Genomic DNA, 22,241 nt, shown 5'->3' on the forward strand with positions numbered 1-22,241 from the left:
GGCCAAGCTGGAGGGTCTCCCAGGGCTCGGGCTCCAGCAGTGCCTGTGCTGGACCTGGCTCCCAGTACTTCTCCCAGCCTGGGCCTGAGCAGGTGATTTTTCACTCTAGGGATCAATAAGGCCTAACGATCGGGATTGGATTTAACTCCATCCCTGTCTGGCCAGAGCAGGGGCCAGGTCCTGGTCGATTGTGAACATTGGCCTCAAATTGCTGCTCGACAGGCGAGGAGTACGGATTAGAGGAAACGCCAATCACTGCTCAGCCTGGTGCTCATGTCTACACGCCAATTTTCTCTGGATGTGGCTGGTGCCCTGTGGATCTCGGCAACACAGGCTGGGAGAGGGGGAGTGTCCCATGAGCCCAGTCTGACCCAGTCTTGCCCGTGCTTGCACACCTGTTACTTACATAGTCCTCGGACTCCTCTGGTCTCCACTGACAGCGGGAGAAGGAGAAAAAGGGAGACAGGATGGTGAAGGATTTGGCCTGGAGAGGACCTGGCCCATGGAGAACTGATAGATAGCTCTGAAGTACCCACTGAGGTGATAGCCCAGGACCAGTGCCCACTCAAAGACACAAGTCCCTGCATCATTGAGCACCAACTGTGTACGCCAGGCCTGTCGAGGGCAGGGAGACATGTGTGGACTGTCAGATGTAGAGATAGACTTGACAGCTTAGGCAGAGGGAAGATATGTGCTTAGGGTTCCAATGTCCTGCTATGGCTGTTCAGCTCGCTCCCTCTATCTATCTATCTATCTATCTATCTATCTATCTATCTATCTATGGCTGTTCAGATTACTCTATCTATCTACCTCCCTCTCTCCCTCTGTCTGTCTGTCTATATTATCTTTCTACCTACCTCTATCTATCTATCTATCTATCTATCTATCTATCTATCTATCTCTATCTTTCTACCTACCTATCCATCCATCCACTTATCCATGCATCCTGCTTTCAGCTGAGACACTAAATTAGAGTCACCTGAGCTGAGTGTCCCAGAACACAAGTGCTGGACTTACCGCTGGAGTGGGCCAAGAGTCAGGCTTGCCAGAGAGATAATAAAGGGTAAGTAGCCAGCTCAGAGCCTGGGCATTACCCCAAAGCCACAGGGAGACCCCACACCCCTGATTTCGATTCTACAGGTGCCTGGAGTCAAAACAGGAAAACTAGTTTCTTGGCTGACAGTGGTAAATTCTAATGCCAGCGTGCACTGGTATGCTGGGTGAACAGGTATATGGAGTGAGGACTCTAATGTGAAGCCTTATGGTCTTGAAGCTAGAAGTTGGCTAGTGAGGGACAGGCCCTGTTTGGAGTCCTCTAGCCAGATCACACTCATACAGCTGGTCTGGCCTGTCCACTAGCCTGGTGCTGGAGTGGCCTGAGCTCCTGCTATTCGAGACAGCTCTGTCACAAAGTCTTTGCGACAGAATATAGAGAGGCTATAGTGTCCTGGAATTATCGTGTCTACTTTGCAGAGCGGGCTGGAACCAGGTCTAGTTAGGATTCCTTACTTGAGGGGAGCCCTGGTGTGAAGTTATCGCAGGTAGCCCCTCCTCTATCAGGTAGTGAGAAGAGAAAGACAGAGGCTGAAAGAGGAGTAGGGAGAGGAGAGAAGGAAAAGGGGATGGAGAATAGCTCCAGTGAGAGAAAAGCCAAAAGGAAGGAAGGGACAAAAGGGGGCGGAGGGTGGCGAGTCTCATCTAGAGGGAGCACAGGGGAGGCAGGCTGGGCTATGCACATCTGGTGGGGATACCATCACATGCTTCCTTCTGATATTACTGGGGCCCAGGGCTGCACAGATGGTTCTATTGGGTGGATAAGGGCAGACTGGGGTGTCCTTGAAAAGAGTCACACAGGGGATACCTAGGCCCTGGGGCCAGGTTGGATAAGTGCACCATCTGGTCTCCCACTGGCCCAAAGCAGAATGACAAAGTCCCAGGGGGTGGAAGGCTACAAGGGCAGGCCTTGTCTTCCGTGGCCTCCCTGGAGCCTGCTTGGGCATATTCCTTGTAAAGAACACAAATATGGGGACAATGTCCCTGATCTTATTACCCAACCCCCTTCAAACTGTTGGGGACCGACACACAAAAGTACTCGAATTGACTTTCCTGGAACCACAGTGGCTGCAGCTGTGGCGCCAGACTCCTAGGATGGGAGGGGCTGGATGGAGTCATTCTCTGGATGTTTCTGGGCGGGTGTGTCTGCTGAGACTTTGTGAGGAGCCCTCAACCTGCCCCAGGAATGCAGGCTGGTGAACACACCCACCTCCCCCACCCTTGGGTCCTTCAGCATAGACAGGTTGGGAGAAGAAAGAGGGTACCTTCTGGGTAGAAAAGAATTTTGGCTCAGAGGGTGGAGCTTAGCCAAAGGTATGAAAGCAGTTTGTCTGTGTGGGGGTTCATCCCTCAGCACAGCCTGTAGAATATGGGGTTCCCATTTGGTTGGGGAGGGAATCTAGGATCTTTCTGTTGGAACTTGATGCTGGCCCAAGAATCATCAGGACCTGGTTCTGGACAGGGAGACCAAGGGCAGACAACACAGTTTTTCCTAGACTTGATTAGTCCTTTCCCAGGGTAGAGACTTGGTTCCTATCCAATCCCTGCCACCCACATGCTGGCTCATTCTGGCCATACATATAATCTCACAGTATTCGGTGCTCCTTGATGGACTAGCAAGGTGGGGGTCAGAACGCTGACCTCACTGTAAGTCTGTGGGCAGATGCCCCAGGAAGACAGAAGCTTCCAACAGGAAAGGGCTGGCAGGTCTAGCCCTGGAGAGAAACACTCGCGTCAGGAGCCGAGTGACACTCAGGTCATTATTTGCAAAGCTTTGCCTCAGTCACTGGCTTGAGGCCATGGAGGACGGAGAAAAGTCTTGTCTGCCCCTGGCTGTGCAGTCCAGGTGATGCTCAGAACAGTATTGCCTGGGACAGCAGTTCAGCTCAAAGCCACAGCAAATGTGCTTTCTGCAAACCACAAGGATGAAGCCAGTGTGGTGTGCAAGGAGCCTGGGGGTCTCTGGAAGCAGCCCCGTGAGCACCGGCAACTAAGACGCTGCCTGGGTGGAGGGGGCAGGATCTGGGTTAGCACAGCTTAACAATCCTAACAGAAAGAAGACAAAGTCTCTCTAGAACATGAGCCTCACCTCCCGATCTCAATAACTCCTGCCCAGACAGTCCAAGGCAGCTCCAATGACCATAAAATGCAAAACCACCTCTGAGGGCAGGCATTGGACAGACAAATCTGGGCTCTAGGGAGTCACTGTGACACACTGGTCACTGTTTACCCTGCTGCCAAGCACCGTCAATGACATACCTGAGCCTCAGCCAGCATGACATCCTGGATGATGGGTTGGCCTCGGGGCTCACCATTCTCCAACCGCACATAGGTGACCTGGTAGCCACGAATCTGTCCGTGCTGCTTGTTGGGGACGGGCAGCTTCCAGGAGACATGCACAGCAGTGGAGTTCAGAGGCTCAACCTCCACCTTCCGTGGTGGCCCGCTAGGCACTAGGGGCCAGGCAGAGAAGAGAGTCAGATATGGAGCAACGGCGCCTGGCTTAGGCACATACAGCTAACTTTAGGGCCGTGACTCTGCACCTGCCCCCTTGGGAAAGGCTCCAATGTTGTTTCTTTGGCTGGCTGATTTGCCTGCCGTGGGCCATCCCTACGGGTCCCTCTAGCAGGGCTACTTATTCATGGGAAACATAGATGTGGGGAACAGCTGGAAGTGAGGTACCACACCTTCAACTACCTAGGCTCACACCATCTGTAACAAATTTCATTAGTATCCAGCCAAAGCCCACTTGAGTCTTTTGCACTCATCTTCCCAATCCTGGCTCTCATATTAGGTGGGGCTGCTGCTTCTGCCACAGCCCTTTACGGCTTTAAAGCTTCAGTTATCTTGGAGACGGCTCAGAAGCCAGGACCTGGATATGGGATACCCCACCAACTATACCGCCCCAGAGTTTAGACCATTAAGCCTAAGTTTAGAAAATGAGTCTGTCAGGTCCTGTGGAGGGAGGATCCTGGGTGCTTGGCAGACAGCCTCTCATCCCCACCCCTCCTCACAACAATGTTACCCACTGCAGCCTACCGTCCTCATCGGTGCGCACCAGCACCGGACTGCTCTCAGGGCCAGGGCCCACATCTGTGTGAGCCCGCACCCACACCCGGTACTCCGTCCACTTCTCCAGGCCCAGCAGGTCCCAGCTGGAATGCTCACGGCTGATGCCATCCACCACATGTCGCTTACGGTCCTCGCCGTCCACTGCCTCATAGGCCACGGAGTACTGGGTGATAATGCCGTTGCGGCTGTCGGCCGGCGGTGGAACCCAACTTACCCGGACCGTGGTGGAGCCCGTGCTCACACAAGTCACCTTCTGGGGAGGGGCTGATGGGGCTGGGGAAGACAAATGGGGGGAAAGCAGGCAAATGGAGGGAGGGGACCACAGGCACAGTGAGCAAGTAACAAGGGACTGGAGACTCACCCAGGCATCCTGAGGCCCTCTAGGCATATGGCTGCTGAGACAGCCTAACTCCCTCAGAACTAGCTTTCTAAACACACACACACACACACACACACACACACACACACACACACACACACACAGTATGTGCAGTGTCTCACACGCACATATGGAGTTCTAACAGCGTCTTTCCTATGCATATGCTGTCTCACACAAACATGGTATCAAGTACACACACACACACACACACACACACACACACACCCCAGAACACTCGGAGAATATAATTCTCTTCTGGGGATACGTGATGCAAAGGCCTCCCTTGGTTTAAGACTACTTAGCCTGTGCCTGCATGCACAGAGCTCTGTGCTTGAGCTTGTGAACGTCTGTGGCTAGTCACAGTGGCTAGTGGCCTCTGCAGTGTGGAAGCAAAGTATTCAACAGATTCCTTATGAGTTAGGAGACAAGTGTGTGCTCTCTTTGTGCCTGGTGACACCATGCCGCTACCAATCCAGGGGCTTCCGTTTACCTCAAGTTTGCCACTCACTGGCTGGGTAACTTCAACAGCCTTCGACTCACCGGTGGCAAAGCACCACACCAATACTGGGAATGACCTTTAACCTTCCCCTGTGCGCCCACCTCTTGTCCCAGTTCGGTCTCCCTGGGCCCCGGCATTCTACTCTTACTCCTGGGGATCCCATCACTTACTTCAATCCTTACAGCCCTGAATATTCAGCTGTGACTTAAAGCGCCCTGGCTTACCATTCTCACCAGTGCCCTAAACTCACTTTCTCATCTTTGTATGTGTGTGTAGTGTATGTATATGTGAGTATGTGCACCTGCCCCACAGATTCCCGACTCAGCCTCCCGACAGCGCTAGTGCTAAGGTGCATATACGATGATACCCTATTGTTTATGTGGGTGCCGAGGATTTGAACCCAACTCTTCATGATTACGCAGCAAGCTCTCTTACCTGCTGAGCCATCCACTCAGCCCCTCCTTCTCCCACCATCGCTTGAGCCACACTAGTTAATGGATACTGCAGTCCTGAGGCAGGCAGACAAGGCATCTCCAGCGGGCTCCCCCTGGGCTCTCTGGGCTACCTGCTGAGATCTACTCTATCTTGCTCACTCTGCCACTTTACAAATAACGCAGTCAATCTGCACAGCTTCCAGACCCCCTTCACCTGTAGGCATATAAGCTTGCTGCCTGCCTGCCTGCCTTCCAACAGTACCTGCTTCTATTTCCAGCCCCAGCCCCCCTCTTCCTGTACAACCTCAAGAGTGGAGTCCAAGGCCAAGCTCTTTCTCACCTCACCCACATTCTGCCTCCTTCCTTCTACCTCCAGAGACTTTCCCAGCTGTCCCTCTCCATCCATGCTTCCAGCGTGGTCCTCCTAACTCTCACAAAAGCATACGGATGCACTTCAAGAGTTCCTGCCTTCAAAGAAGATCCCATCCTCATTGCTACAGCCCCCCCCCGCCCCCCCTAGCTCCTAATGACATCTTAGCATGCTGGCTTACTTCCTCATCCACTCTGAGCCCCTGCCAAGCTACCACACAGCCTGCCACCACCACCCCACCCCCAAGCCTGCTTTCTGACTACTTCTAGTCCCTTTCGGCCACTCAGTAGCAACTTCAGGCCCACCTCTGTCTTTCTCTCTGTCCTCTTCCCCAGCCCTAGATCTCATTTCTAGTCTTCTCAGGATGGCCTCCTCCAGCTCAGGCCCTACACCTCCACACTTCTACTGCTGACAGACACAGCGATTGAATCTGGGTGCCTGAAGCCAGGTGCACTGCTCGAGCCTGCTTCCATGCATCATCTGACTTGGGGGGAGTGTGCACTGCTGGAGCCTCCTATCAGGAACACGATGCACCTCCATTATGTCTAAGCCACGGCTCTGCACCTGCAATCTATCACCAAGCCCAGACCAGGAAGTGTCCTGGGTAACCCTCCCCGCACCCCCTGACCAGTTCAGCCAAGGCAGCAAACTTCGCCTAGTCCATAAAAGAGGTTTCTAAGTGGTCTCTGCATCTTAGGTCACCTGCCCATTTTCAGAGCTACCCCGACTGGTACAGCTTGGGTGGCTGCAGAGTCCCTACCCAGGGCCACCATATTCCCTGTTCCTTTTACCTAATTAGCTTCAGTGGAGGTCACGTGTCATATCTCTGAGACTGAACTCTCTCTGACCTTGTACCAACAGTGTTTGCCTCTGACCTTGCACCAACAACAGTAGCTCCTGTACTGCCTGCCATCTCTCCACCCTCCCAGCTCACTCTGCACAAATGTAATTAAGAACTCATTTGGGTAATTACAGGCACCACTGTATGTCTCAGTCCACTGCAGGAGCCCTATGGATACTGGCCTTGCATTCTGGCTGCACCACCAGACCTAGAGTACAGGCTTCTAGAATGAATTTAGTTTACTCTCACACCGAGCCACATTTACAATCTGCCATCTTGTGCCAATCACAATCTGGGTGCGACAGAGTCACGCCCACACACACTGACACCCTCAGGTGCTATTGGCTGGGTCTTCACACAAACTCCAGGTGGTTCTACAAACAGTCACGTTGTCACATGAGCCATGTGCTCCCACAGGCAGATGTGGGGACACACACACACACACACACTGGCACACAGTCACATTCTCATGGACCTGTCCGCAAGTGCAGAGGCCTCAGAGATTACACAGCTCCTAAAGAACTGTGGTGGTGAGGTATGAGGAGGGGAACATGGCTGATGAGATGTGAGAGGAGGACAGCATCTTAGGCAGGTCTCAAACGTGGCAGGACCACCAAATCAGTGCTATGATCTATCTAGGTATGGAAGGAGAAGGACAGAGGATAGAGATGAGTCACAGCCACACAGAACTTACCTGTGCAGGACATAAGAGTCACAGGGGTAAGAGAGGGAGCAGAGAAGGCAACCACTGCCTGGACACAGACTAACAGGGCACTTACCTGTCCCTTTTTTGGGGTTCAGACTCAAGAGCCCAGACTGGAGTCCAATACTGGACTCAGCAGACCTGACCACCCACCTGCTTGAAAGGGAATGGTATGTGCCCGTGTGTAGTGTACCAGCCCAGATGTGACAAGGGTGGCCTTAGCAGACACTTACTGGACTGTGCTGTACGGGCCTCTACGGTGGGCGTGAAGACGCCCACCCCCAAATCTGAACGGGCAGCCAGCTGGAAGTGGTACAATGTGTCAGGCTTCAGGTCCTCCAGAGTGTAGGAGGAGGTGGGGTCGAAGGTCACCTTGTGCTGGAAGAGCAGAGAGCACTTACTGACTGCTCAGATCTCAAAGGCCACTCAGAGGTTATTCCCCACGTGGGCTGCAAGCAGCTGGCAGAGGACCCACTGTGGTTCTCTTGACAGCCCCACCCCACATAGTCACACAGCCTTGCAAGAAATGCATGGCGTGACTCATTCCACAGCCACCTCAAAGATCACAAAGGCCACCAGGGATCTGTGTCCCCAGGGGAAGCTTCAAGGCTAGGACAGTATCACACGGGCCACTAACCCAAGAGAACAAAGGCAAACTTTAGAAGTTTTGCCTCTAGCACAGGGGTGGTGCAGACCACATAGGCTGTGAGAGCTACAAAGCTGTAGGGCAAACCTAGGGTCTGCAGCCTGCCTAGGTGTGCCCATCACACACCACCAGAAACCGGGGGCTATCCTCCTTCCACCCTTCCTGGCCTCCTGGCTCACCTGCTGGCCCTCATCCTCGGCTGCCCAGTACACCAGCTCATACTTGACGATCCGCTCCTGCGGGGGCAGCAGCCACGAGAGCTGGATCCTGGTGTCCGACTCAGCGTTAGCCTGGAAGTCCGCAGGCTGTGCAGGCACTGCAATGTCCACCCCAGGCAACGTCAGCCTCGCAACACCTCCAAGGGCCCAGTGAGAGGGTGCCAAGCTCTCACCAGCCTGGCCTGCATCCCCAGTGACCACCTATCTGTGGAGTATGACACCCTCCCCCCTCCCAAGCTCCAAATTTCACAGCGTGAGGAAATAGGAGGGACTCTGCCGGAGCCTCTGCTGTCAGCTGTCCATCTAGAACGAAGCCCCTACCTACCTCCCTGCTGTGTCTTGACTTGGATGGTGGGGCTGGGTGGGCCGTCACCCACGGCAGTGAAGGCAAGGACTCGGAGGCTGTAGGTGATGCCAGGTAGCAGGCTGCCCACGGTGGTAAGGAGTCCTGCGTCGGTGTTATGCTTGTGCCAGGCGCTCAAAGGGCGTCGGGAATCTGGGGTGTAGTAGACGCGATATCCCCGTACCAAGCCATTGGGCTCTTCAGGTGGTTCCCACTGGACCAGCATTGTGCTGGCGCTAAGCATTCGAGCCTGCACACGGCGCGGAGGGCTGGAGGGTGCCTGCTCCCCCGTGCGTGCTCGCACTGCCTCACTGGGTGGTCCTCGCCCAATGCTGTTAACAGCCAACACTCGGAAAGCATATTCCGAAAAGGGGCTGAGGCCACCAATGCTGTATCGGGTGCTGGCCACACCATCCACTTCCTGAAAGGGGCCGTCTGTGCCAGCTGCGCGGTACTGGATGCCGTAGAAGGACACAGGCTCGGTATTTCCAGAGTCCCATGTCAGAGTAACACTGGTGGCGGTTGTCTCTGTCACCACAAGATCAATTGGAGGCTTTGGCAGAGCTGAGGAGAAAGAATTGTTAGATATCATGACTCTGAGGACAAACACAAGGCATCATCCTAACACAGGGTACGGCCACCCGAGTGTGGTTGATGCCCACAACCCTCCTTCAAAAACGGTTTGAAAAGCTTGTGGTGACTTCTTAGGGCAGCTACTGAGATAGTGCAGCCAGGTCTGATGGTGGTCCAAGGAGTCTTAAGCCCTTTGGTGTGTAACACATCACCCTTAGGACCTACACACACACACACACACACACACACACACACACACACACACTCTGGATCGTCACATTAGCACGTGATTCACCCAACAAACAGACCTGGTCCTATCAAGTCTCACACAGTTCACATGCCTACACTAGGCAGAGACCTACCTGTTGCTCATCTACTCTTACTTGTACCAAGTGTAACACACGCACGCACATGTACCAAGTGTAACACACGCACGCACACACGCATGCACGATCTCCCAAGGAATTGGCCTTTAGAGTTCAAAAAGAGCCATGAACTTGCTAGCCCCGCCACCAGGCCCCATGACTTGGCTCAAAACAAAGGTGGCACAATCCCAGGCCTGCGATCGCTGCATGAAGAATGAATGGCCACTAAGTCCCCGTTCGGTGCCACAATGGCTCGTGGTCACATTCCTGCTCTCTGGAATTTATCGTCTGGGAAAATAATCAGCAAATGAGTTGATGTTCACACTGTGAACAAGGACAGGAGGAAAGCACAGCCTCTCCTTGGATGGGTGTGGGGCTTGGGGGACGGGAAGAGTCTCACAGTGCTGAGCCAGTTACTTTGACAGAGGAGGAGCAGGCAGGGGACTAGAACTGTGTGTTTTAGTGTAGCTGGCGGAAACTGAGAGTGGGAGACCAGCTAATGTTTCTGGGTGACTCCCAGAGCAACGTGAGCCCCTGAAAGCTACCTTTTGCTTTTATAAAAGGAACCGGTGTAAGGCTCAGAGTGAAGGCGCCTCTCTAGTGTGTGTGAGGCCCTGGGCTCCTTCCCAAAGAGGACCAGGAGGAGTGACATGATTAATCCTAGCTTACAGCCTGATTTCCTTTTGGCAGTACCGGGGACTGAATCCAGGGCTTCCAACATGGTAAATGCTCTCTATCAACTGAGCTGGGTCCCCAGTTCTTGGGGAGCAGAGGCAGGAAGAGCTCTATGAGTTCAAGGCCAGCTCCTACTTATCTGCCACAGGCCTGAGGATCTAAAGCCCTCAAGACAGAGGAGAACATCAGCTAGCTGAGGCATCGGTACACTCACCTTTTACTGTGACCTGGGCCATGGCTTCTATCATGCCTAATGAAGAGATGGCCACACAGGTATAGTTGGCAGATCGCATGACATTGCTGAGCTCCAGAACATTTCGGCCGACTGGCATCTCGTCCTCTTTGGTCAGCTCCTCGGCGCCCATCATCCATTTCACATATGGCATGGGCGCGCCCACTGCCACACACGTGAGATTCACGCTGCCGCCCGGCATCACCTCTTGGCTGCTGGGAGGGATGGAGAAACGAGGAGCCACGCGACGCACTGTGGGAGGAGGGAGAGAGGCACTCACAGGCTGGGCGGGATGCAAGGGTGGACAGAAGGGCAGGGGCCCCTCATCAAGGAAGCCTCTCTTGTCAGAGCCAAGCCCATGCTCAGAGACAGGAGGAGTGGCGTCCCTGGGGCCTGGCTCATCATTTCCCACCTCACTTTGGGAACAGAAGTCGTCCCTGCACTCAGGGACCATCTGGAACACCTCTTAATGACAACTTGCATAACCAAGCTCCCATCTTATGGCATGGGACACTCAGCCAAGGTCACACAGGACTCAATGCAAGAGCCAGGCCTGGTTAGGGCCACACTCTAGGTGGTCCTCCAATGACCACCCTTGTTTATTCCTGACTCCCCTCCTCCTGTGTCTCCAGAGGGACCATCAATGAAAGCAATCCAGGTCCTCAGAGCATGGCTGGGGGTGGGGGGTGGGGCAAAGGATCAGTCTGAGAGTACCATGGCAACCTTCTCTGGAGTCAGTGTCTCCACCTCTAGGCCATGGCCCCAGGAGAGAAGAGAAAATGGCACAAGTACCTGCTGGGCCTTGCCTATGCAGGTCAGCCTGGGACCCACAATGTGGATGGCCCCTTAGGAGGGCTAGTCCGGGGACAAGGGGCTGGGCGGGCCAGGGACGTGGTCCGCGGGCAGGATGGACATGAGGATGGCAGTAACATGATGAGGGGGCCGAGCAGACGGCTTTCTGCACCAGTGAGTAAAGCTCTCAAGGCAGGTGGCTGTGCCTAGCCGTGACCCTCAGCCTTGGACTCCCCTGGCCAGAAGCTGTCCTGGGCTTCTCAGTCCAGGGCAAAGCCCAGAACCAACCCCGCAGTGGCAAGCTTGGCACAGACAGAGCATGCAGAAAGGGTAAGGTGGACAAGAGCTAGCTACACAGAGACATGCTTGGCACGCAGGCAGGTCATGCAGCTGCTGGCAGAGGCTCATGTGTATCCTAGACGGCCATCCTACACAAAGGGCCAGAGAGGACAGGCAGCAAGCCCAAGTGACCTGAGGGCCACTATGAGAGCACAGGTCTCTGAGGACTCTTGCTGGGGGGTCCAGACATGCAGAGGACCCATTGTAAGAAGCATGTCACACAGTTCCAGGTCACAGAAGCAGAGGTGACATCCCAGGAAAGAACACAAGGTTCAATCTCACCTCAATTCCTAGGGGTCAAACTGAAGCTTAGAGCTGAGACATTTAGTAAAAGTCACCGGGGTTGTACTAAGGGTCTGCCTAAGACATCTTTCAAAATCCATCACCCCAAGGATGGACCATCCAGAGACTGCCCCACCCAGGGCATACGCCAGCAAGATTTTGCTGAAAGGACCCTGATATATCTGTATCCTGTGAGGCTATGCCAGTGCCTGGCAAATACAGAAGTGGATGCTCACAGTCATCTATAAGATGGAACACAAGGCCCCAAATGTAGGAGCTAGAGGAAGTACCCAAGAGCTGAAGGGGTCTGCAACCCTATAGGTGGAACAACATTATGAACTAACCAGTATCCCCCAGAGCTCAAGTCTCTAGCTGCATATGTAGCAGAAGATGACCTAGTTGGCCATCATTGGGAAGAGAGGCCCCTTGGTCTTGCAAACTTTATATGCACTAGTACAGGGAAACGACAGGGCCAAGAAGTGGGAGTGGGTGGGTAGGGGAGGAGGGCGGCAGGTGGGGGGTGGGGGGGTAATAGGGGACTTTTGGGATAGCATTTGAAATGTAAATGAAGAAAATACCCAATTAAAAAAAAAAGCAACAACAAAAAAGAAAAAAAACAACAAAAAAAGAAGCTGGACTCCAGAAAAATCACATAACCCTATTAAAAAATGGGGTACAAAAAAATCCATCACCCCCACTAGTAACATCTAAGTAACACCACTCCTGCAGTCCCTCTAACCTCTCACCCTAACCAACTCCCGAGCTCTCCACAGACAGCTGGCACCCCCTGATTAACAAGCTTCTGTGTGGTTCCTGATGCTCCCTCCGTGGCCAGCCTGCAGGACCTTGGGTAGAACTTGCTGCCACACCTTCTATGCCAGGTTCCCTAAGCCCTGGGTGGGGTCACAACACTGGCAGCCCCAAGTGAGTCACAGCGAAAGGCAGGCTGGGTCTGCTCCCTACACTCACGGCAGACATTTACCTGGAGTGCATCGTACATGTCTAGACTTCCACCTTTGGCCTGAAACAGCAGCACCCTCATTCTTTCCTTTCTCCCCCCTCCCCTCCCTCCCCAAGGCCTCTCCTCCTCTTTCTTTTAGAGGAAGAAGACTCAGAGACTCATATATGCTAGGTGCTGTACTCTACCACTGAGCACCATTTCCAGCCCCATCTTTGTTTTCTCTAGGGGAACAGTCCCTCCATCCTTGGCACACAGCATGTAATCTAGATCTGGATAATAAGTAACAACCTTTGCACCAGTAGCAACCTTTGGATGTTTGCACAGCGGGTGAGAGCAGCAACACACTTTACAGGGGCAGCTGAGCTCAGGGTTTCCTTTCCTAAGGCTGGGGAGGACCTACTGCAGTACAAAGGTAAGAGCAGTGGAGGAACAGAGCGAGGCGATGGTGAGCAGCGGCCCGAACACACTGAAGACCTGGCTCCAGGGCTTCCCAACACCGAATCTATTTCTACACCTCCTAGTTTTGGACCATAAGACTCTTTATTTTGCTTAGTCTAGCATACCTGGGTTTCTATCCTAAGACGCTTTTGAAAAAACGTATCTATTTCTTGTGAGACAGGATTTCTCTGTGTAGCTCTGGCTGTCCTGGAACTCACTGTGTATAGACCAGGCTGGCCTTGAACTCAGAAATCCGCCTGCCTCTTCCTCCCAAGTGTAGGGATTAAAGGTCTGTGCCACCACTGTCCAACAAAAACTTACTTTATTATTCACTTAAAGATTTATTTTATTATTATTTTAGGTGTCTGATACCCAAGGATGTGGTGAGCTTTCAGGATGGGACTGGGAATTGAGCCTGGGCCCTTTGCAAGAACAGGTAGTCTTAACCATTCAGCCAAATCTTTGACCTTAATTTTTTTTTTTTAAATTTATGTGTATGTGTATGTAGGCCTGCACAATCATAAGTGTATGCTGGAACCCACGGAGGCTAGAAGAGGATGTTAGAGACTCTGTAACTGAAGTTACAGACGGTTGTAAGCCACTATGTAGGTGCTGGAAACTGAACATAGACCTCTTCAAGAGCAAATGCTCTTAACCCTTCTCTCCAAACCCCTTATCATTGATGCTTTTTGTTGTTGTTAAAGACAGTGTTTCTCTGTATACCCTTGGCTGTCCTGAAACTTACTCTGAGAGCAGGCTGGCCTTCAGCTCAGTCTCCTGAGTGCTGGGATTAAGTGTGTGACACCATGCCTAGCCTTTTTATCATGTATGGATTTTTGTTTTTTGAGACAAGGTTTCTCTGTGTAGCCCTGGCTGTCCTGGAACTCACTCTGTAGACCAGGCTGGCCTCAAACTCAGAAATCTGCCTGCCTCTGCCTCCTAAGTGTTGGGATTAAAGGTGTGTGCCACCACTGTCGGGCATCATGTATGTTACTATCAGGAGTCCACATGGCTGATGACACGGTATCACAGACACATGTTTTCATGACAAGGGACAGGTATATCCCAGGGGTCATACCTACCAAGTGTCCCATGGTAACAGACTCCCTTGCAAGCAAGACCTTTCAACTGGCAGATGGTACAGGCAGGCTTTGCTAGCCCAGGGCATGGGCACTCCTGGGCTTCATACCAGGTCTAATAGCTGGGCACTCCAAGGTGAAGAATAGTATACAGTGCTGCATGTAAGCCTGGTCCAGGCCTAGCAAGGAATGGAGGAGTTCAGAACACAGAAGTTGCTGGAACTGAACAAGCCTCTCTGTCATTTCCTTTTCATTGAAGGGCATGCAGTCATGTACTGAGGAAGCCACTCTTTTTTTTTTTTTTTTTTTTTGACAGGGTTTATATATCCTTGGCTATCCTGAAGCTTAGTGTATACACCAGGCTGGCCTTGAACTCACAAAGGTCTACCTGCCTCTGCCTCTGAGTGCTGGGATTAAAGCCGTGCACATCATGCCTAGTGGAAAGCCACTCTGTACTCTGTACAGAGGGTGCCTGTGCCACCATGTCTCAATTGCAGATGAGGGCCAGAGTCAATGCTGACACAGGAAGTGACACATCTGCCTTTATATCCTCAGGAAGATCAGGTCTGTGTGGTAAAAACTCTATCTTCGAAAGCCCATGAAAGCCATTATGCCATTAGCATTGGCATAATGTCGCGCTCCAGATGGCATACAGATAAGACTTTTGACAGTGACACTAGTTAATGGTGGCTCTAGTTAATGGTGGAACCCAAATGAAAGAGGGGCCACTGGGTTTATGCAGTAGGAAGTAGGTCTTTGGCTAATATACCTGGGGCCTATACCTAAACATGTCCAAACTTTGACCCCTGGATAGTCCATGGTGGACAGTGTTTTCCAAGCCAGCAGAGTCCTCAGGGATCAGCTTCGGAGCCAGGCCAATGCCCTGGGCCGATCCTTTCAAAGGCTCCATCTCTAGTCGCTGTCAGAAAACTGGGCCCCCATGGGAAGTGACACTAAGAATGGCTTTTTTTCCCCCCGAGACAGGGTTTCTCTGTATAACCCTGGCTGTCTTGGAACTCACTTTGTAGACCAGGTTGGCCTCGAACTCAGAAATCCACCTACCTTTGCCTCCTGAGTGCTGAGATTAAAGGCGTGCGCCACCACGCCCGGCTAAGAATGGCTTTTATTTTCCCTCCAAGATGCAAGCTACAGGGAGAACTTTGGGGGCTACAGACAGGTATGAGGTCAGGGTCACCTCAGCACTGGGAAAGGAACTCAGCCAGAGGCCCCAGGTGTTCCACTGATAACTACATTCCTATAGAAGGGCACTAGGGTCCAGTCACATGCAAAGACTCCTGGAAGTTGATCTGCTAGAGCTCAGGTAGGCCAGCATATCTACTGAAAATGGGGAAAGAGGCAACAAAGTGCCCCAAATGCTAGAGGCCCTGTGTCCTAGCCCAGCCTAGACAGCTACTCCTGTGCCAACAGCTGCAAGTGGCTGATGCTCCAACATAGCATCTCCACCATCCTCCCCCAGCCGCCACAAGCACAGGGCCTCCAAAGGGAACAGGACTCTCCCTGGACTTGGTCTATTGACAGAAGCAACAGCAGGGAAGGAAAAACTGGAGCTGGGGAAAATGCACTTAGGGTCTAATCTCAGGCTCCAACAATGCCGGTCTATTACTGTTCCCCGTGCATCCTTACTGCTGACATTTTATAGACAATTTCCAAAACAGGGCCCTGCCATTTCTGGATTATATTTCAGCTGTAACTTTTAAGTCTAATTATTTGCGCTGACAACCCCCTATAATAGGGTGGTGCGGCGCCTGGAGGTATCCGCATTCAGTGGAGTGACAGCCTAATCGCAGGGGGAGGTAGCCCCGCAATCTGCATTCACTTGCAGAAATTTCTCTGATGAAAATAACACAACATTAAGGAGGGGATAAGGGGCAGGATCCACTGTATCAAGATAAAATAACTCTTTAATGAATAACCTTGTGGCTGCCGCAGAGCAGTAATTAAATGCTGGCACACCCGGCACACAGTTTTAAGTAAAGCTAGAAAAATGTAAGATGCAATTATCAGCACCAAACAAATTACCAGCCCGGCAAATCCCCCCGGAATATTTAGAAATTCATTTCTCCTTCCCGTTAAATATTTGTGTATGTGTGTATTTTTGGTGGGACCACAGGGTGGGAGGGGAAAGAACAAAGGATGCAGAGGGTAGGTGAGGGGGTGTGGGGGGAGTGGCTGCGGGTTGGGCTGTCTGCTGCTGACTATTTTCTGAACGCCCTGGCAGATCCGCCTGGTCAGCGAAACGGTGTAACCGAAATGCCCCAGAGCTCAGGAGTGCATACAGATGGAGGCTTATGTTGATATCTGAGCCCGGGCTGCAGCCCTCCTCCTGACTGGCTCCCTTGTCCTCACTGAGTAAACTCAAAACCACAGAGCATGATGCAGAGGCCACCTGGTAGCTGGGGTCTGTCCTGTGCTTCTTCCTTGGACCCCCAAAGCCCAGTGATTAACCCTTTACACCACACTATATATAAAGGACCACTAGCCCCTTGCTGGTCCAGTACTGGGAAATAGAGGCCTGGCTCCAAGGGGACAGCTCTGGGAGGGGATCCAGGGAGTTTCAAAAAGCCCTGCCCAACCTAAGGCTGAGCTGGACTGATTGATACTCAAGGCCTAAGGAGACTGCAGTGACAATTCAGTCACTCCAGGCATAAGCAAACTGGATCTGAACGCTCAGTGCCACTGCCCAGCATGGGACTGAGGGCTGTTAGCTGGTCAGCGAGCCACATACGCTGTACCCTCGGAGAGGCACAGAGGCTGGCTTGGAAGCTCGGTTAGAGGGGTCTGGGCAGGCAGGGTGACCTTGGTTTGGACCTGGTAGGGCACAGAAAAGATATAATGTCGGGACACTTACTCAGTGTATGAAAATGATGCCACCTGCCTTGGACTACGGCCATCAGGGTCTTTGAGAGGCAGACCAAGGCTGGTCTTAAGTCTCAGTACAGCCAGTCTGCTTTGTGGAGCATTGGTAAGGCTCTGGGGGCCTCAAGGGCAGGGCAGACACTGCAGGACTGTGTTGCGTACTGCGAGCTCTCAAGGGGACAACTCACTCTAAATTAGCCTCCTCCTATTGTCTCCTGCAGTTCAGCCTTCTCTTAGTTCCGCAGCCTACATAAGGGTGGGTGGGGAAATGGTAGAAGCTTCCCTGAACCCCTACATGCCAAGCATGTAGTTTAGTTTCTCTGACAGAGATCCCCACGACCATTCCTGAAACAGAGAGCCAGCCTGGTCTGGGTACAGAGCTGAGTGCAGTTCTGTAGGGTACAGTTTTATGCCGTGCACCGTGCATGTGTGGCCACTCCAACAGCGGAGCCTGGCTAAGGGGACATGCAGACACACAGTGAATCAGGGTCAAGCAACAGGAACATGCAGGGCAGAAGGCCTGCCCACCCATCCCTGGTCCTGCCTGCCAGCCAGCCCAAACACCAAGAAGAGGCCAACTGGCGGGCAGGCGCGGCTGGAGCGAGCCTGAGGGAGCCGACCAAGCCCGCTGATCCCAACTGATGGGCACAGTCGGTGGGCGAACTGTAGATGGATAAGAAGTGAAAACGACCAACCTTCTCGCTGATCTGAGAGATGAGAGTTTGGGTTGATGGCAGAGTGCGATGAGGATGAGAGGGAATAAAAAAAGACAAGGAGAAACACAGAGAGAGTAAAAACAGGCCAACCTCCATCTGCCCACACAGCACAGAGACAAGACAGGACTCCTGTGCCCCTCGCACACACACGTGCACACAGGTGCACACGGACCACGCCGCTCACAGAGGACTTAGGACTCATGGAGAGACACAGTGGACAGGGTAGGGCCCACCAGCAGTGCCAGGGACAATGAGGGCAGAGCGGGTAGGGGTAGAAGTGGGACACGGGCTAGTCCCCATGCCTCACACACCCTCACCGCTCAGACAGACCCTACCAGGCTCTGGGGTCAGGGTCCACCCAGCTCACAAACCCACCGAGGCATACAAGCCACTCCATCCCCACCACTGTGAGGAAGCCCCACGCCTCGCCAACACCAGTGTGAGGAGCACACCCGGATGCCTGTGGGAAGAAAGGCTAAGAGGAAATGTCCTCTAGTCATACAGCTGAGTCTCAGATGCTGGGTTCCTGAAAAGAACGGAGAGGCTGGTGATCTTGGTACAGGTAAGGCAAGCTTTGCCAAGGGCAGAGTTCTGCCTTTGGCCTGGGAAGCTGTATGCCTGAGAGCCGGAGGGGAGAGACGCCGTGGATGGAAGGAGAAAGTGAGTCACTCAGGGAGGGAGTCAGATGGTGATGGAGAAAGAGGCTGGTCCACCCAGCGTGCCTGGGCCTGCTAGACGGTGGGTGGAACTGCAGGCAACTGTGAATAAAGTCAGCTGTGAATGCACGATGTGTGTGCCCCAGCGCTAGCCCAACAGAACCCAGACAGCTGACTCTCATGCGCCTCCTGTGCTCCTGGCAGCATGCGGGGAGCTCTGCATGCCCATGTACTGCCCCATCGGTTGAAGCAGCCTAAGGCCTCAGAGAGGCAGGGAGAGCCCCGACAGTCTGGGGGACAGAGGAAGAACGTGAGAAGGGACACTAAGTCTGAGAAGATGAATCACTAGACAGAAGAACAAAGTTAGAGATGGAGGCAGAAGCCCTCAGGAGGCTGCAATCCTGAGAAAGGGTATCCACAGGGGCAAGCTGCCTCTGGGTGCCAGCGTCTGGAGAGAGTTGTGGCTATTTAGACTGGTCTTATTAAGTGCTGCTACTGGTTCCTGACTGGCTAGGGATGCTTCTAAATATCCTACTATGCGTAGAATGGCCCTCAACAGAGATGTATTCAGTCTAAAATGGCAACAGTGCGAAGGGTAAGAAACACCTGAGCTATAATTCACACTAGCCTGAATCAGGAGGCTTAAGGCCTGACAAGAGTTGGGGACTTCCATCTCTGGGTGATAACAGGAACCATTATGGACTGAAATTGCTATATTGGGAGACAAAGAGTCCAGCAGATAGGCACTGGAGTGGGGCGGGGTTCTTCCATGCCAGGCCACCCACATACAGAGTTACAAATACAGAGCTGGTGGTTAGCACTACTACACAAGGCGGTCCCAGAGCACTCCTGGGGCTGAGGGGGCTTTGCTAGGCACAAAAGGAAGCTGCAAACACTACAGGCCAGGGTCTCAGTGAGCAGGGCTTTCCTTACGGTACAGATCCAAGACCCAAAGGTCCCTCATAGATTTAGATGGGTTCTAGATATGAGGCAGGGCCTGGAGGGTGAGCTATAGAAGCCAGGTTGGCTACGTCTGGCTGAGTGTAAAAGGGGTAAAGAAGCTCCCATGCCCTTGACCTCCCAAAGCTCTTCCAAGTGGATCTTATGCCACGAGGTGGGACAAGGCAGGCTCCAGCTAGGGTCATGTCCAAGTCAATCATGTGTGGACAGCGGGGACTCTGCAGGTAGGGATGCTCCAAGGAGTGCCTTAGCAGCCACCTCAGTCCATTTCCAGAGATAACCATGGCCCCGCCGATGGTCGGTGCGAGCTGGACAGGTGTGGTGCCTAGCTAGGATGCCCGTATCATCCTTTCTGAATCTGGGTGGCCTTTTCCTGCTTTGGTACTGCCTCTGGCAGCTCTACCCTAGGAAACGACCATAAAGCAATGCTTAAACAGCCAGCTGGCTTGGGGTTTACCAAGGCCCTGCTGGATTCTCTAAGGGTAGCCTTGTGTAGATAGGGGCTGCCTTGGCTGAAGAGGGGGGAGAAGGCCAGTCGTTGTGAAGTCTTTTCAGTTGCTAATCTCCCAGAGGGAACTTGGCAGACTCCTGGGCCTTTGTTAAGATACCCAGCCTGGATCAGCCCTGGGTTAAGTGTGCTCTCTCGAGTTCTACTCCTCTCTGCCTTCAGGAAGTTTTTGGGTTCCTGGTCTCTGTCCTGGTGGTGTTCCTCAAGACTGGCCGTGGGTCATCTCACTGATGGGTATACAGGGCACCCAACAACAAGGACAGTGAGAGGGGTTTCCCAACTCCCATGAAGGAACACAATTAGCCCAATACAAACAGCCCCTCTGGTCAACTAACAAGCTGACACCTTTGACCCCTCCAAAACCTGTGCCCTGGGGCATGGCTGGCCCTCAGTAAGCAGCTGGTGGCTTTGCACCTCTCTACCTTGGGTAAGCAAGTCTACTGAACTGCCTTGAGACAAGGACAGGCCACTGCCATCACTTGGGCTCCATGAGTTGGAGAGATGTCATACCATCCTCAGAAAGAGGGGAGGAAGCTTTTAAGGGACAGAGTGACTACTGCAGGGAGCTACAGGGAAGCTTGTTCTCTTTCCTTGAGCCATCCCCAGTGAGGGCTCCATCTTTCTAGACTATCTCTCATGGTCTCAGGGAGGCCCAGGCGGCCAACTTTCATTCCCTCTGGCTATAAACAAAGGCTGGACACACCAAAAACAGTCCCAGACCCTTCAGCTATGGACCGAATTGTAAATAGCCCCCAGTCCATTTCGCCCCAACTAGGAATGCTCAAGGCAATATACCCATAGGGGCTCAGCTACCTCAGCCTTACCACAACATGAGGGGAGGCGTTGGTCGTAGACCACAGCAGGCTCCTCCTGGAAGGCCGATCTGAAAGCCATTCCTGAGCCAGATCTAAAGTTTAGAACCAGAGTCCTAGAGTCCAGCCTGCTGGGGTAGCAGGAGGGAAAGTCAGGTCAAAAATGCATATTCACATGTAATTGCATGTGTCTGTGTGCTCACTCCCCACCCCCAACACACCACACACACACACACACACACACACACACACACACACACACACACACGAACAGCAATGTCTGCTCAGAAGGCTCCAGACTCCCATAGGGCTCTGGGACTGGGCAGCAAAGACCTACAAGAGATACAAATGCTCCCAAGGGTGAGAGGGTGGAGGGAGTGTCTGCTTCCCCAAGGGCCTGAAGGGAAAGAAGGCAAGTCGTGGCGGCTGCTAGTAGAATGGCCCCTGGGAGCTACGGAGGTGGTGGCTGTTAGTGCTGCTGTGGAGAGAGATGGAAGGAGAGACTTGCGGAGTCCCTCCAGTATTTGCACCAAGGTCTCCTCTAGGCAGCAATGCTTGGCAGGTGACGCCTGGCTCCAAGCTGACAGAGCCGGGTGTGGCCAAGTTCTTACCTCGCACATACAGGTTGGCGGGGGCCGAGTAGCGTGTGCCTGCAGAGTTGGTGGCCACACACTCGTACTTGCCTTGGTCAGACTCCTCGCTGCTCTCTATCTGCAATGCACCTGTGGGGGGACACAAGAGAAGACGTCGGTCACGGTCCATGGTGTTTGTGGCCTGGGACATGGCAGCCTCGACAACAAGTGTAGCCCCAGCGACAGGGGCTCTCCTGGGCCACAGCCTAGGGCCTGTGTGTGGCTTTCAGTTAGCTCTTTCTGACGAGCCAGGTCCCTCTAAGCAAGAGTCAAGGACTTGTACTTAGAAGCAAGATCCACCCAGGGGCGGTCCACAGAGCGCCCACCACTGTTTGAGTGAGTCCTAAGGCTATTTGCCAATAACCATGCTTATCAATGTTCTTGTCCTCGAAGCCTACAGACCCACAGGTCTAAAATTCCTAAAGAAGCAATGTCCTCATCAAACAAGAGCCTGAGACACTTATCATCTACTCGGAAGGAAGGGGCTTGCCTTGGGGCTGGCCGCACAGCAGCCTCGGCCCCATACTCCCACCATCGTCTCCCACTCTGCCTCCACCCTGCTAGCCCCACCCTTTCCGGCCACTTTCCTCGGCTTTCCTCGGTCCTGCTAAAGTGCTTCGACCCACCAAGGCTTCTGCATAATTCACAAGGCTAATGGAGACTGTAGCTCCCACTTGGGGCAGCGCCCTGAGGGGCTGCTCCTGGCCACAGGCGGACAGACAGGAGCCAAGACTGGGGGTAGGGGTAGCTGAAAGGACCCTCTGAGAGGATGGATGAAGTTAGCAT

At 53.1% G+C, this 22,241-nt stretch overlaps 1 protein-coding gene across 6 annotated transcripts in view; it reads right to left on the bottom strand.

The window, feature by feature from the left end:
- The window catches only part of Ptprf (protein tyrosine phosphatase receptor type F), an 83,078-nt gene that overhangs the window by 19,101 nt on the left and 41,736 nt on the right, over positions 1–22,241 (bottom strand). For 2 of the 6 annotated variants that reach the window (XM_029475898.1, XM_029475899.1), the window contains 8 exons: positions 21,435–21,545; positions 10,386–10,655; positions 8,541–9,122; positions 8,177–8,313; positions 7,585–7,729; positions 4,093–4,398; positions 3,313–3,506; positions 407–433 (listed from right to left, as the gene is read on the bottom strand). In XM_029475898.1, the coding sequence (XP_029331758.1) occupies positions 407–433; positions 3,313–3,506; positions 4,093–4,398; positions 7,585–7,729; positions 8,177–8,313; positions 8,541–9,122; positions 10,386–10,655; positions 21,435–21,545 (1,772 nt within the window). The remainder of the gene's footprint in view (positions 1–406; positions 434–3,312; positions 3,507–4,092; positions 4,399–7,584; positions 7,730–8,176; positions 8,314–8,540; positions 9,123–10,385; positions 10,656–21,434; positions 21,546–22,241) is intronic. The other 4 variants (XM_029475901.1, XM_029475900.1, XM_021159518.2 and 1 more) reach the window with 3 other exon arrangements.

Source organism: Mus caroli, chromosome 4 (genome assembly GCF_900094665.2).
Source record: "Mus caroli chromosome 4, CAROLI_EIJ_v1.1, whole genome shotgun sequence".
In the NCBI taxonomy this organism is placed as follows: Eukaryota; Metazoa; Chordata; class Mammalia; order Rodentia; family Muridae; genus Mus; species Mus caroli.